At 50.0% G+C, this 14,026-nt stretch overlaps 4 protein-coding genes across 4 annotated transcripts; 2 read left to right on the top strand and 2 right to left on the bottom strand.

The window, feature by feature from the left end:
• Positions 1-60: 60 nt before the first annotated feature.
• Positions 61-2,084, top strand: ASPVEDRAFT_148664 (uncharacterized protein; the record flags this gene model as incomplete). The annotated part of the gene is made up of 6 exons (XM_040808170.1): positions 61-394; positions 463-506; positions 657-779; positions 843-1,297; positions 1,357-1,656; positions 2,011-2,084. The coding sequence occupies exons 1-6, from the start codon at positions 152-154 to the stop codon at positions 2,082-2,084; spliced, it is 1,239 nt and encodes a 412-aa protein (XP_040665387.1). The 5' UTR covers positions 61-151.
• A 369-nt stretch (positions 2,085-2,453) lies between these two features.
• Positions 2,454-4,428, top strand: ASPVEDRAFT_69979 (FAD-dependent oxidoreductase). The gene is made up of 4 exons (XM_040816049.1): positions 2,454-2,930; positions 3,006-3,595; positions 3,668-4,002; positions 4,064-4,428. The coding sequence occupies exons 1-4, from the start codon at positions 2,774-2,776 to the stop codon at positions 4,314-4,316; spliced, it is 1,335 nt and encodes a 444-aa protein (XP_040665386.1). The 5' UTR covers positions 2,454-2,773; the 3' UTR covers positions 4,317-4,428.
• Positions 4,429-6,121: 1,693 nt separating this feature from the next.
• On the bottom strand, positions 6,122-8,016 carry ASPVEDRAFT_128221 (MDR family MFS transporter; the record flags this gene model as incomplete). The annotated part of the gene is made up of 3 exons (XM_040806524.1): positions 6,122-6,772; positions 6,838-7,644; positions 7,720-8,016. 3 exons carry the CDS (start codon positions 8,014-8,016, stop codon positions 6,122-6,124), a joined length of 1,755 nt encoding a protein of 584 aa, XP_040665385.1.
• A 2,510-nt stretch (positions 8,017-10,526) lies between these two features.
• On the bottom strand, positions 10,527-13,787 carry ASPVEDRAFT_187913 (uncharacterized protein). The gene is made up of 3 exons (XM_040809017.1): positions 11,715-13,787; positions 11,557-11,670; positions 10,527-11,505 (listed from the first exon to the last, which is right to left on the bottom strand). The coding sequence occupies exons 1-3, from the start codon at positions 13,688-13,690 to the stop codon at positions 10,821-10,823; spliced, it is 2,775 nt and encodes a 924-aa protein (XP_040665384.1). The 5' UTR covers positions 13,691-13,787; the 3' UTR covers positions 10,527-10,820.
• Positions 13,788-14,026: the final 239 nt, after the last annotated feature.

Raw genomic sequence — 14,026 nt, 5'->3', positions numbered from 1 at the left:
ATCTTGGCTGTTCCCAGGCTTATGATCTTTTACAGAAAAAAAGTTTCCAAAAAGTACTTAAGAAAACCCCCACCTCAATAAGCAACTGGGTGGGTATCATCTTCATGATCGTCACGAAATCGTTCGCCACTATCAAAAAAGAATTATCAGAATGGCAAGAACAACCGCGGTGACCGCCGATCAGCAGGCAATCGCCATCAAGGAACAATTGGCGAGAGTCACCTCCCTCGTCGAGGGGTATATTTCCGGCCTGCCCAGTGATGGCTCAGAGAGGACCTCGCCTGCTGAGAGTGCTGCGCATAATGGCAGAACCCAGGAACTCGTCAAAGAGACGTATACTCTGCTCAATTCCATCAAAGGGCCATTTATTTCTGTCTTTAACTTTGCAGAGCAGGTGCGCTTTTGGCCGTTTTCATTTCCAACGGCCACAAAATGTGCTGATGAATATATTAATTTTCACAGGTGATGCATATTGGGGCCGTCCGGGCCTTGTTTGGCCTTGGAGCGTTCCATGCTCTTCCCAGAGACGGCTCAGCCATGAGCGCTGGCGAATTGGCTGGGAAGATGCATTCTGACAAGGAACTCCTTGATGATTAACCCTACCCCAACCGCTTAATACAGGATTTCTCCTTCTAACGCCCGCAACTTCCTCAAAGTACGCCTAATGAGACTCTGTACTATCTGGGGACCTTTCAAGGAAGTCGACACCGAGACATACAGCCACACTCCCTTCTCCCAGCCTACATAGACCCCAACGTTACAAATCAGTTCCTGGGCTAGTGAGTTTGTCGAATGCGCTAGAAGCCCTGCTATACAACCAACGCTAATCACGCCTCTGCCAGTGTGGACGAATTCCTCCCTGCATGTCTCCAACTACATGCCTTCCTCGACTCCAACGGAGGAAATCCGCCTGAGGACGCTACTAACTGCCCCTACACCTTAGCCCACAACACAGGAGGGAAAGACATGTGGGACCACATGTCCCAGTTCCCGGAAAGATCCAAGATCTTCAATAGCGCCATGTATGCTATTTCCACGGCCCATCCCTGGCCCGTTGCACTCTATCCGTTCCGCAGCACACTTGCCCAGCTGAGCACGACCAACCCTGATACCCCGCTGGTTGTTGATGTTGGCGGCGGACAGGGCCAAGCACTTGCTGTAATCCGCCAACTTTGCGGGGATATCCAGGGTCGGTTTATCCTGCAGGACCGAGCCGATGTGCTGGATGCGATCCCGCACAACCTCCCAGGAATCGAGAAGATACCTTGTGATCTCTTCAAACCCCAGCCGGTCAAAGGCACGTAGCCCCTCTTACCTGTCACAGTACTGTGAGTTTTGCTGACGTATTTGAGCTAGGTGCCGCAATCTACTTCCTCCGCCACGTCTTGCATGACTGGGCCGAGGGCGCGTGTGTTAGGATTCTTGAGAACATTGCCACTGCAATTACAGACAAGAAGACACAGCGTGTGGTTATATCCGATATGGTCCTCCCGCCGAAGGGGGTTAATGTGGAATCTGCCACACAAGACTTGGTCACCCTGAACACCACGGGTGCTGAGCGGTCTAAGAAACAGTGGCAACGACTGCTCACTGCAGCAGGGTTCCGCCTGGGGAACATATACTCCATTGACGGATCGTGCGAGGCGGCTATTGAGTGTTTTTTAGTATAGTTGGCCCCAGCTTCACGTTCCCTGGCGTGTATTATTCTGCTTGTCTGGTTGGCGAGATCATTGGGTCCTTTTGCGAATTATGCAAACCAATTTCTTTGGTGAACTTAGTCCATTTTATTTAGCTGATATTAAATTTGCCCTTGTGAGTTCGAGTTTAGTGTAGCAAGGAGATAATCGACTTCCTTACAAGCACGCTATATTCTACAATTCCTCCGAATCTTGGGTTCATAACGAATCAGGTCTATATTCGAGCTATTTTGAAAGGATACGTGTCATGTTGATCTAAAATCAGCTTTTGCATGGTAAGCAGGGCCAGCTAAGGCTTCTCACATTTCCACAGGCACCTGGCAGCAAGAAATATCATTTTTCGAGGGCGAACCTCGCTCACGCAAGGACAGCAGCAAGGAGAGCTAGGCTTCACTCTATCATTCGAGCGAATGGGTGTGCTCCGGGAGCTTTTGGTCCAGTGGAACCTGAATAATGTATAATTTATTTCTCTTAGTTTGATGTTGCACGAACAAACAGCAAGGAAAGGATGGAATGCACAGGGTCAAATACTGTACTGCTATGCTCTACATTCTATGCAAAAATAAATTCGAGCCATGACAAGCCCTTTTCGAGAATGGCTGACACTTGTTGCCTGGGTGGTAAAAGTGTGATATAATCTTCCCCTTTCTCTCCGAAGGGCATGGGTGCTAACCATGCTCAAGAACACAGCCCTCGTTGCTGGCTACACGAGCTGTCAAATGTTTCATTATTTCCCTATTGTCTAGAATAGTGCCACACGTAATAGCTATGCTAAACATGCATTCCAGTGGAGCCTCCCACTGCATGTTTGATTAAATTCTGTACGACTATGTATTATTTATCGAATATTCCCCGCGTGCACTTGTACAGAATCCGTATGTTCCCGTCCCCCAATCTGGAGACCGGATGCTGTTCCATAGATCCGGTGGCTGTTGTCATTACGTTCCACAGTCTATGCCATTTTTTCTTAAGCTGCAACATCCCCGTACACTTCGGTTTACTGCTAGTTTATCCCAAAAACTTGCTTGCTTGTCTTGCCCTCCCTTTCTTCCATCTTCTTCACAAACTCAGGCACAATGACTATCCCGACTGGCTCAAGTTCTCCCACTCCCTCCGGGATTACCGTCATAATCATCGGCCTGGGGATCGGAGGCCTCACAGCGGCTCTTTCCTGTCATTTGAAGGGACACCACGTGATCGGCTTCGAGAAGCTCGAAAATCTCGAGCCGTATGGTCAGTAAAGGGCAATCTCCTCAATGAGCTGTAATATACACGAGCTAGACCAACTGATGAATTCCGTGCATACAGGCGATGGCCTGATCCTGACGCCCAATGGCCATCAAGTGCTCCGAGACCTCGACGACACCGGATCCATAGGGGAGTGGGTCAAGAAATGGTCCTACAACTGCACAAACTGCAAAGTTTACGATACAAATGGGGTGCACGTTGGTCAACACCCCATTCCCGACACGGATAAAGGGCTGTCCCTGGTACCTCGCGGGGGCCTGGTCCATACTCTATATCAGACGGCCAAGAGACTCGGGCTAGACCTCCGATTAGGCGTGAAGGTCACTGAATTCCGCGAGAACGAGACCGAAGCTAGTGTCGTCGTGGATGGCATCGAGACCGTAGGCGACTGCATCATCTTTGCCGATGGCGCGAACAGCAGAGGCCGCGCTGTTGTCTCGACCAGGAACACGCGGCCCTATTACTCCGGTTTCTCAGCCTACCGTGGCAAAGCGGATGGAACGGCACTCATTGACGATCCCCAATGCCACTGGCTCCTGAATAAGGATAGCAAGAATGATTCCGCGACTGCCTTTGCAGGACCAAATATGTACGTCTTGCTTGCGACGTGCGGAAAAGGGAGGGCGTCGTTTTGTCTTGGAATCACTCAGGTAAACTTTGTTACCCATCTTACATCAAGCGTAAATCCTCCCCTAACAAAGCCTACTTTCTAGACGACTCAGCTGGTAGACAATTTCTGGACCACCCCGGTTGACAAAGAGGAGATGCTCGGGCAGATCGACTACTGGGCATGCATCGATCAGATCCGCCCTGTGGTCCACAAAATGTCCAAAGACCAATTCATTCTCTGTCCTTTACTCCGCGCCGGTGTGCTGGATTCCTGGGTCTCACCGGTGGGACGCATCGCCGTCATCGGAGACGCCGCACATCCCTTCTTCCCTACCTCCGCGCAGGGCGCAACCCAAGCCATTGAAGATGCCGCCACGATCGCTATCACCTTACAACGCGCGGGAAAGCGTAACATCAAGCTGGGATTGAAGGCTATGGAGGAGCTCCGGTGCAGTTCTTCGAGGATACACCACCACCACCAGAGATAGACGGGACTAACAAGCACATAGAAAACACCGAGCAACCTTCATCCAGCGCAACGCATGGAGAGTCAACGATGCATGGTTCGAGACACCGGTGGACGAGCGCGTGGGGAAAAAAGCAGCTCCTGCAATTGGCATCATTGACTGGATTGCAGAGCACTGCTGCAGAAGCTATGCGTCCGAGGAGTTTGAGCGGGTGCGCTGGTCTATCGAAACAGGCGAGGCTTATATACCGACGAATATTCCTGCCGAACGTAATGATATTCCGCTCCCCATGTAGTTCGCTGCGATGTTGCTAACGATGTGCCAGATTTCAAGGAAGCCGCTGAGTGGATTGCGATGAAAGACGGTGGCGAGGAATTCCATTGTACTCCTTGCAATAAGGGTTGAGGCCGCTGCATAGGTCAGCGTCATACGCCTATGTCAGAAGAGGAACTAGGGCAAGTGCGCCGTGCTGCTATATAAAACAGGCATCGTCGAGCGCGTGTGTCTGGATGATATTCCCTTAAATAAAGTCTTATGTCAACATTAGTAGCAGACGCAGAGAAATATATCACTGGTACTATGGCCATGTTCAATTCCATCAAGATCTTGACGGCCTGTTTTGAGAGAAAGAAAAAGAAAACAATTCCGTGACAGGCCCAGCACGATGAACAGCATAAAGTCGCTGCTTTAGTCCTACGTGTGCTAGGAAACAAATTTCCCGCAGTGACCGCATGGTGACCATTCATATGCAGGGTTAAACCATCACCCAGCTTCACCCGATATGAGGACTGTCCAACAATCCAAAGTCCCCTACAAGAACATGCGGTATAGCCACATTCGTTCCAGGGTTACATTCAGATCCCTTGCATACTTGTGTAGCCTTCTGGCAGGTTGGGGAACAGCGCCGAGTCTTACCACCTAATAGGCCGCTCCAACTGGCCGAGAAGTTATTTTCAAACTTTGAAGTCGTTGGAGAGGACTGCGGGCCGTAACCTATCGTGACACCAAAACGCAAGGGAGCGAACACCCTTCCTTGCCGAATATCCTACACCATAATGCGGCCTTGTGATCCAGAGAAAGACCACCGCCCTTTAGCATGTAAGACATTCTATCTAGTACTATGCAACTGTGCATGACTGCTATTCAGAGGAACTTCGGGGGAAATATGGTTCGCCCATGTCCTTATACGCACCTTACGTATCAGCATTGCCCTCTACAGCTTCCCTATTCGCCGGGTATTAGATGCAATGGTCTAATTTACGACCTCACCTTGCCTCTCATCATGTATCATGCTGCTAATTATATTCTACTCAGCACACATCATCTCACAGTGCTAGGATTACGCCTTACGTGTTAGCCCTCGTGCTCTTCGAAACCAGCTAAAAGCAAAAAAAGTCTCAATAAACCAGATCACGACGTGCAAGAGGTGATGCTCGATGATGCCTTCCAAGTACGTCGGCTCTCCATATCCGACGCCCATCCTGCACCCTTCACAAACCCGGGTAAATTACACCAGAAACAGATAAGGGGTGGGTATACATCTCAACCTCGAAAGAAAATGGGTAGAGTCGGAATCGCAGGTCACGATCTCCGTATCTTGGGTAGCATAACGAGCCAGAGTCTACGAACTGACTTGCAACTCCTTTTTGTGCACGGACGGATCACGCGGAGCGAGGTCGGCTTTGGGTCTGATTTGGCTTTTGGCTCCGGCTACGTATATATGCCTTGGTTTGTTTAGAAAGGGAGACAGATAATATATCTTAGGAATGGAGGAGTTTAGTGCAAGGTGATGTTAATGCTGGTATGAAGATGAACTAATAAACGTCTTTTCACAGCTTTCCAGTTTGTGCTCTCTTTGGTCTATCCAACCCTGATTCGGTTGCACGGTGCTATGCATGTTTAGCGGTTGTACTTATACAAGATCTCTGATTCACTCGGTCCGACATTTGGCGTGCAAAGCTATATAGAATCTATAAATCACTAGCTTACATGGCTGAAGGTCAAAGCAAAGGCACCATTCCTCCCGACTGAAGATTTTGTTGCTACTACAAATAACATTCAAAGTAAAGACGCCTCGGAAACAGCTTCATTGCGCAGGCCCTAGGCAGGAGCTGTCTCATTCTTCTTCCTCCCTTTAACATTCACCCATCGCAAAGACAGCACACCCAATACACTTCCAGCAGCCAGAGCCGCAGCAACAATAAATGCACGCATCACCGCAGTATTATAAGCCCGCAAGACAGCAGGCAACATATCAGGCTCAACCAGGTGCCGAATCATACTGGCTCCAGACTCCATGATCCTCGCTGCATCCAGGCTAGGCGCTTCTTCGGCTAGAGCGCGCAGCAGCCGGGTTTGGAAAACGCTTTGCGCAACGAAGTTGAACAGAGCGCCGGCTAGGCTTTGAGTGAACGTGACTATAGCAGTTCCGCTTGGTATCTTCTCTGCCGGGAGTGTAACCTGGACCACAACCACCGGCAGCCCAAATCCGACTCCCGCGCCGATTCCGTAGAGCGCTTGGAACCCTATCCAGGCGGAAGGACCGGAATTTATTCTCAAGGTTGACAACATTCCGGCTCCTATCGAGGCTATCAATGGCGTGGCGTACATGAACGGAGTGTAATATCCCACGGAGGAAACGGCCCAGCCTGCCAGCATGGAGGTGACAGCAACTGCTAGAATGAGAGGTATGTTCATGACGCCGGACATCGTTGCAGAGGCGCCTTTAACGCTTTGGAACCAGATTGGTAGCTGGAATGACAGAAATGTTACTTTATGTACTGGGGTTGGTACTCGTAGATAGATGAGAGACTTACATAATAACTGAAAACGACCACGGACCCCGTAAGGCAAAAGGCAAATATTACTGGACCCCAGACATCCCGACTCGCGATCAATCCGGGGGGTATCGTAGCTCTGTCTTGCTGCCAGTACTGGACAGCAGCAAATGCCAGCATCAAGGCCCCAAATACGGCAAGCAGCAAGATAATGCGCCAGTTGCTCCACGGATACTCAGCACCTCCCCACTGGAGCACAAGTAGCAGGGAGATAAGGCCTGGAATACAGAGGACAAGTCCCACAATATCAAGTTCCAGTAGTTGTTTGACTGCGCTTGATGGGCTTTTTGTTGGCTTCTGCGCCTGGAAGACGAGAAGTATAGAGAACCCGGTCACAGCCCCAAGAGGCAAATTAATATAGAAGCACCACCTCCAGCTCGCGTAATCGGTTAGAACACCTCCTAACAGGGGCCCAAACACCCCAGCTATCGCGTAGAAGCTGGACAGTATCCCGTTTAACAATGGGCGTTTCTCCACAGGGGTTATTACAGAGACGATGATAAAACAACCCACAAATAATCCAGATCCTCCGATTCCGGCCACTGCACGTCCGATAATAAGGGTCATCGAGCTCGGTGCGGCGCCGCATATCAGAGATCCTACCTCGAACAGAACAAGCGCCGAGAGGTAGACCCATTTGATGGTGTAATAGGTAAACAGCTTCCCATAGACCAGGGTCATGCTGCATTGCGCTAGCATATAGGCACTAACATACCATCCCATATCCTTCCCGGACGTGAACTCCTCCGTAATCTTCGGAATTGCAGTGGCTAGGATGGTGTTGTCCTGCATGACAACGTTCGACAGATCAGCGATCATCCGTCATCGAAGTACGTCTTGGGACCGGTGCGGCAGGCTTACCAGGGCCATACAAAGTATCGCGAGGGCTAGGCCGATCATAAGAGCAGCGCGCTTCCAGGCTGATGCGACTGGCGGTTCCTTAGCCAGCTCCCGAGTGGCATCCTGCGGTGGGCTTTCTGATGGCGCTGCATTTTCTCCGACTGAATCCAGGGGAATCTGTTCCTTACGTTCCTCTTCGCTCTGACGCTGTGTATTAGACTCGCATACTGAGTCTGTACTTCCTAAAGCGAGAAACCTCGACCTCGATCTTGAAATGCCTGGGCTTCGGCGGAAAGGGCGGCCGAATTTGCTCGTCATGCTTGTTCTGCACTGTTTGCGTCAAAGTCAACCCATCGGGTAGATTGAGAATGGAAAAATAAGAACTGAGATCGCTCTCCGCAAGAGGAAGAAGACAGTTACAAGACCAATGTGTATAAAATATTCGAGGTCCCACCTTGCGAGGTGAAGAATGGCTTCACACAACTCGTTCAAAGATTGGTATCCAGCCGTGAATATATCTCCTGAGGGCTCAGAACTCTTTTAAATAAGGGGTTATGATTAAAGAGATATTATGGAATGGTTGATGGGGTTTTTGCGCGTCAGTTATCTTGTACTACCTTATCTGCCATGGCTTCGTGTTGCATTCATGGAAAGTATTCTCCCTAGAATGCTACCCACCCACACAGGGTAATGTACCTTCAGCTCGAGACGGGCATACTGCATGCTCAGTGACTTTCTGCCATGGGCAGAGGGCACGAGATACTATGGGAAGGGCTTGTATCAGTTCTTGGGTAAACCACCGTTTGTCAATATACTAAATTAGAGATAACCTGCACCTAATCATCTAGAGGGCCCTATTAAATACCATTAACAAGCTGTATGGGGTAACCCAGGGTTAGTAGCCCTGTCGAAGCAAGCCTTCACTCAACTTCAATCCTTCGGCTGAAGGGGTACGTATGATTTGCGATGATTCAACATCATCTACTTATTTCCGTTATTGAACAATTGAATTACTTTTCGTAGCCCATGACGATCCAATAACGTCCGCCTCATTATTATTATTTTGCTTTTCCATGTTACTTTCTTTAAATCTTCAACGGTAGGTAAGCTATATGGGATCGTTGTCCATTAGGCCGGTAGGTGAACGGCACGCCTTATATAACGGAGAACTGGTTACGCGCACAATGCATAATCTCTGGAGATATGGGAATGCGGCAATATACAATAATAATGCTTATACCATCACTTCTCTCTACCACTGCGGTTACCTTCAGCTGTGTACGGTCCATCCATCGAAGCCCGCCCGCCCAAGCAGGGACACGGATTATCAAATGACATTATTGAGGTCTTACTCGCTGAAGAATATGTGGGAAACCTTTCGGAAAGGCGTCCCGGCCTTCCGGAACGCTTGAGTTTGGACCAAAGAACAACGGGATAGCTTAATATTGGATGGCATCAAGGGCCTTTCTGTACCATCTGTTCCTCATTCTATCCGAGAATGGTCTCAAATGCATTATCGGTCATCATGTCAATCCAGTACACGATTGGGGCTTGACGTTGTAGTGGGAGACTTAAAATTCCACGGTCCGCCCTTGCCCGAGTTTCTCTCACAATCATATATACCTGGTATACTGTATTTAACCCAACATAGGACGCCATATTGTTGAGTCGATAATCAACAAATGAACGCCAATATCTTATATCAACTTGTCCACGCCTTTGAGATGGCACGGGAGCCCCTGCTCATCTGCCGATAATACTCTCATGCCAACGTCCATGTCTTCAACTTGAAGAACTGTAATACAGGGGCTGTTGGAGTTTTGACATGGCTGACAGGGGCGGACACGTGACCTTGAATGCCTGAGGCGGGTCCGCAGGAAATGATGCCTGAGGCAGAGTTAATATCAGGGCTCCGACAGAGTTCCCATAACAATAGGGCACTTACTCCTTGACAGGCAAAAAGATTAAAGAATTCGAGTAGGGAAATTTTATCTTGATCACATGGACTTTTGGTTGTGCAGACAACTCGTTCCTAGCCATGGATTGTACTGTTGTACCAGATTCCACCTAATTGAGAACCCTTTTTATATATTTATATTAACGGTGAAGTACTGTATGTTCCAAGCTGAGCCTGGCCTAGGATCTTTATATAGAATACGTCAACAGCCGTAAACATTCCACCAACACATTTATATATTACTAAATGAATTTCTTAGCAATTAGAACTTCCTTCCTGGGTGGCTCTCTGGTGTAGCCCCGTTGTTCAAATTACGTGGAGCTTAGTGTAGCTGCCAGTAAAACGAGTCCAGGATCCATGCACATCCACACTGATGCCTTGGCAATAACCCCAGCCTTTGCCATTCTTTGGTGGTAGTTGACAGATCGTGGAGACGGGGGTGGATAGTTGCCGAGTTGTAGCTCATCAAGCATTTAATTACAAGAAAACATTCACTTTATCAGAAGTGGAGATCTGGGGTCACAAAGACGAGCTCAAATATGCGTTTTGGTCGACTGCAACCGGCATAAAGAAGGATACATATCAGCCTGACTACTTTGTAGTCGACCGTCTGAACTAGAAGACCTTCTCTGGAGAGACGTGTGAGCTATTCCAGGGTGTCACGCTTCATCATTGCTCAGGCCATACCCCCGGCGGCGTGATAATGGAAATTCAACCCAATTATACAGGAACCGTGGTACTGGCCGGTGATGCATTCCATGTTGCCGATAATTACGAATTACGAATCCCTCCAGGGCTATAACTAGGGAATGTAACGCGTGGCATCGCAGTAAACAGAAATAAGTAGTGTATATACAGGCCTATATAAACCCGGGTAGTAAAAGGCGCTAATCTCAGGACAAAGAACTCGTATAGATATCTCCCACTAAGGGCTAGGCACTAGTATTAACATAGGGGTAAATAATAACAATTGAAGAATTATTCAAAAAGTAGCACTGATATGTGCATAGGCCTGTAGCATCCTAATAATCAACCCATCCAGTCGGTTGGCGCCCTGGTGCCTGGATAGACTGTCGGCTCTCCGTTATGGAACTTCTGTTTCGCCTCCATCCCGCAGGCCTCTGTCAACTCTCTACCTAGTGCCTTTCCCAGAAATAGCACTAGACTACCTGTCCTTAAAATACTGTTTCGATAAACTCGACCCAACAGTGACCGTAGCAGAACTTTTACCAAGAGGCACCTTAAAGCCACCCCGTTCCTCTGTGTATTCTCCATCAAGAGTGTACGTCTGAGAACCACTCAGATCTTCTAGCCAAACAACCACAGCTGAAGCATCTGCAGCTGTCTCCGGAGCGGCGCTTGACTTTGACGCAATGATCAAGGAAACAGTACTCTTGCCAGCATCGTACTCGAACTCCTCGATTGCGCCAGCATCAATCGTGATGTAGAGCGAGAGGGGTGCGATATAGACACGATGCTTCACTGCATCGCGAGGAGCGACGACAACAGTAGACTCGTTCGATTTGATATTTCCCCCGTAGACGACCTGCCCTAGCTTCGGGTCCTCGACAAGATAAACCGCAGCGCCAAGCGCCAGACCAACGAAGTTGGGGCCATAGTCTCCACTGTATCCATCCCAGGCCAGGGTGTCCGGCCATGAATGGAATGAGGCTGCTGCAAACCCGCCGGAGTCGATGCTGGAAAGTGGCCCGTTCATGCCGCCGTAGCCTACGTGAAGCAGGTGGGTGTCTTGCGGATTGTAGCGAAAGTGGGATAGTAAAGGCAGTGCGTTTAGACCGGATCCGTAGTGGTGAATCTGGCGCTCAATGCGCTGCAGCTTTCCTCCGTAGCTGATTAGTTAGTATGAATTTGCATGAACATGAGATTGGGGATAAACATACATGTTATCCCAGTAGCGACGAGCGTTGCCATTCCATCCCCAGTGCGCCACGGTGGGCATGTATCCAAGGATGCTGTTGATTGTCTTGTTCACTAGAGCATCGTTGCCAAAGTATCTATCATGTCAGTATACTTTTACATATACAGGGGGAGTCCCTACCGTGTCCAGTAGTACACGCCCTCCTGGCCAGTCGAGTCCCAGGCCTGTTCGCTGCCAAACGGAGCAGGAAGCGTATCCCAGTAATCGACTCGATCCTGCATGACTGTTTCCAGCTTGCTCACTTTCTCCGTTTGGTTCTCGCGTTGAAGGTCTTTGAGCAGCTCTCCCCAGACGGTCTCGCCCATCAATCCCACCAGCGCGTATCCCACAATGTAGGTGCCTGATTCATCCTGAGCATAACATCGCATCACGGTCTCGTATGCATGGTTCAAGTACCATTCCCAGTCGTGCGAGGTCACTAGGTCAGGATAGGCTCGAGAAACGCGGTACATGGCCCAGTATGCCGCAGTGACATGGACGTAATTGTACGCTCTGCCATCCACCAAGTACGAGTCGGCGCGATTCCAGCTCCACCAGTTACCCCAGTTGATATCCGACTCGTACTCGTAGTCGGCAACATAGCTGGGCTCGTAGAAGAAGGCGCTCTTGCGAACGCCGTAGACATCGGCGCTGGTGTTCGTTGGACCGGTCTGGTTGTCCTTTACTTGGATATTGCCCCAGAGAGTCTCATCGATGAACTGCTCCAGCTTCGTGATTTCTGCTGGCTCGGGCTGTATTGCCTGTTTCATCAATGTTGCGAGCCAGGCCCCTGACCCGCCTTCGTCCATCAGGCCTGCTATCCAAACGCGAGGATCTTGCTCTACCTGTTTCTCTGCGATGCGGTCGTACGTGATTATCGAAGGAGACCGCCCAAAGGGATCACTCGAGTCGTTGAACCAGGCCTTTGTAGTGAAGAAGTTGCCCAGTTTTCCAACGGCCTCGGAGGCGCTGTCTGTGATATAGTAATGTACAGTCTGCACAACGCCGTCGCCATAGGTGATGGAGAGTCGAACACGGCCCCAGCCTGGGGTCTGGGGCTTCAATTTCCACAGGTTGCTGCCACTGCCTTCGGTAATATTGAACGACTGGGTGGGAGACGCTGTGATATTGGCAACGGTTTTGTTTGTAAAAATATACAGTGATGCCTCCAAGTCCGATGGAATGATATACCCAGGGACACCCATTGCATAAGGAGTCCCAGTAGCCTCGACCACGTCTCCAATGCCACGAATACCGTCCTTCACCAGGGATAGGCGTAGCCCGACCGTCCAACTATCTCCTGGCTTCAAAGTCCTGGAGGTTGGCGCGTTCCATGGCTCAACATCTGCCCAGTCCTGCTCCGCATGGGCCTTCGTCAGGACCTGCCACTCGTAGAACCCCTCGAAGACTTGGCTGTGGTATGGAAGTTCTCCGTCAGTGGGTTCCTCAAGGAAATTCCACGCCTCGAATTGAGTATCGCCAAGGGGAGTGATGACGAGCGCATCGCCAGTGCCTCGGGTTGGCGTCACTTGGACGTAGCCTGCTCCAAGCCCAATGTAGGGATCGATAAGAGAGCATCTCTCCAGTGCTTCGTCCGTCGTATAGTTGTAGAAGATGCTGTTGAACTCGATTGGCAGTCCCAAGCTTCCGAGCTCAACGGCCTCCTCGTTCGTATTGTTCAGCGTGAAGGTCAGTCCCAAGTCGCCGTCAATGTTTGTCCACCTGCGAGTAACGTCGAGTGGCAATGAATCAGGCAGGGTCTTCGCGAGATTAGCCTCACTCAGTGCTTCTGTCGATGAGACGTCCTCGACTGCCTGTCGAGATGAGGCGGTGCTGACATCGATCCATTCGCCGGTGCTGGACAGGCGATAGCGGAAGTTGATGTCGCCGACGTGGTACTGGCCATTTGCTGCACGGTACTGGAGGAAGTGGGAAGGAGAGAAGTCAAAGCCCCCCCCGCTTGGTCGGATAGAGGAGAGAACCTGAGCGTCCTGCACCAGATCAAAGTCGAAGTTGGTCGTCGACAAGTTCTTGTAGCCATTTGCCAGGCCCAGGGTATCCTGGGCCTGCGCTGAGACAGCCAGCACGGCGGCCAGCGCAGCGGCATAAACCCTCATGGTGAGGATATTTTCTGCTGTTTTGTTATTGACAGAAATGCGACAGACAAGGTGATCTGGCACTGCAGGTTGTATTCAAGACATCCCCTCCTGAGGATAAACCGCCGGGGGTTGGACAACGGACGCAGACACGAGGCCTTTTAGTGCCATCTGCATATAATAAAATGAGACAGATGCTGTCACCTTGCAGAGGACTAGTACAATTAAGGAGATTCTCCGGTGCAGCAGTCGTTAGTGTGGCCGTTGAATGGCGATGTGTAATCTCAAGAACTCCAAGTGGAACCAGGATTTGCATTCAATTCCCAACGGTCAGCTATTTAATAGAAGTTACTGCTC

The sequence above is a fragment of the Aspergillus versicolor genome (genome assembly GCF_001890125.1).
Source record: "Aspergillus versicolor CBS 583.65 unplaced genomic scaffold ASPVEscaffold_3, whole genome shotgun sequence".
In the NCBI taxonomy this organism is placed as follows: Eukaryota; Fungi; Ascomycota; class Eurotiomycetes; order Eurotiales; family Aspergillaceae; genus Aspergillus; species Aspergillus versicolor.
Note: the sequence above shows the minus strand (reverse complement) of the source record. Positions and strands in the feature narration are given on the sequence as shown.

Bases quoted from the DNA above. Each gene is read 5' to 3' on its own strand.
- ASPVEDRAFT_69979 (XM_040816049.1), top strand. From the start codon at position 2,774: ATGACTATCCCGACTGGCTCAAGTTCTCCCACTCCCTCCGGGATTACC. The intron at 2,931-3,005 runs GTCAGTAAAGGG...CCGTGCATACAG, and splicing joins CGAAAATCTCGAGCCGTATG to GCGATGGCCTGATCCTGACG. The intron at 4,003-4,063 runs GTGCAGTTCTTC...ACAAGCACATAG, and splicing joins AAGGCTATGGAGGAGCTCCG to AAAACACCGAGCAACCTTCA.
- ASPVEDRAFT_187913 (XM_040809017.1), bottom strand. From the start codon at position 13,690: ATGAGGGTTTATGCCGCTGCGCTGGCCGCCGTGCTGGCTGTCTCAGCG. The intron at 11,671-11,714 runs GTAGGGACTCCC...CTGACATGATAG, and splicing joins GGCGTGTACTACTGGACACG to ATACTTTGGCAACGATGCTC. The intron at 11,506-11,556 runs GTATGTTTATCC...CTAACTAATCAG, and splicing joins CGTCGCTACTGGGATAACAT to CTACGGAGGAAAGCTGCAGC.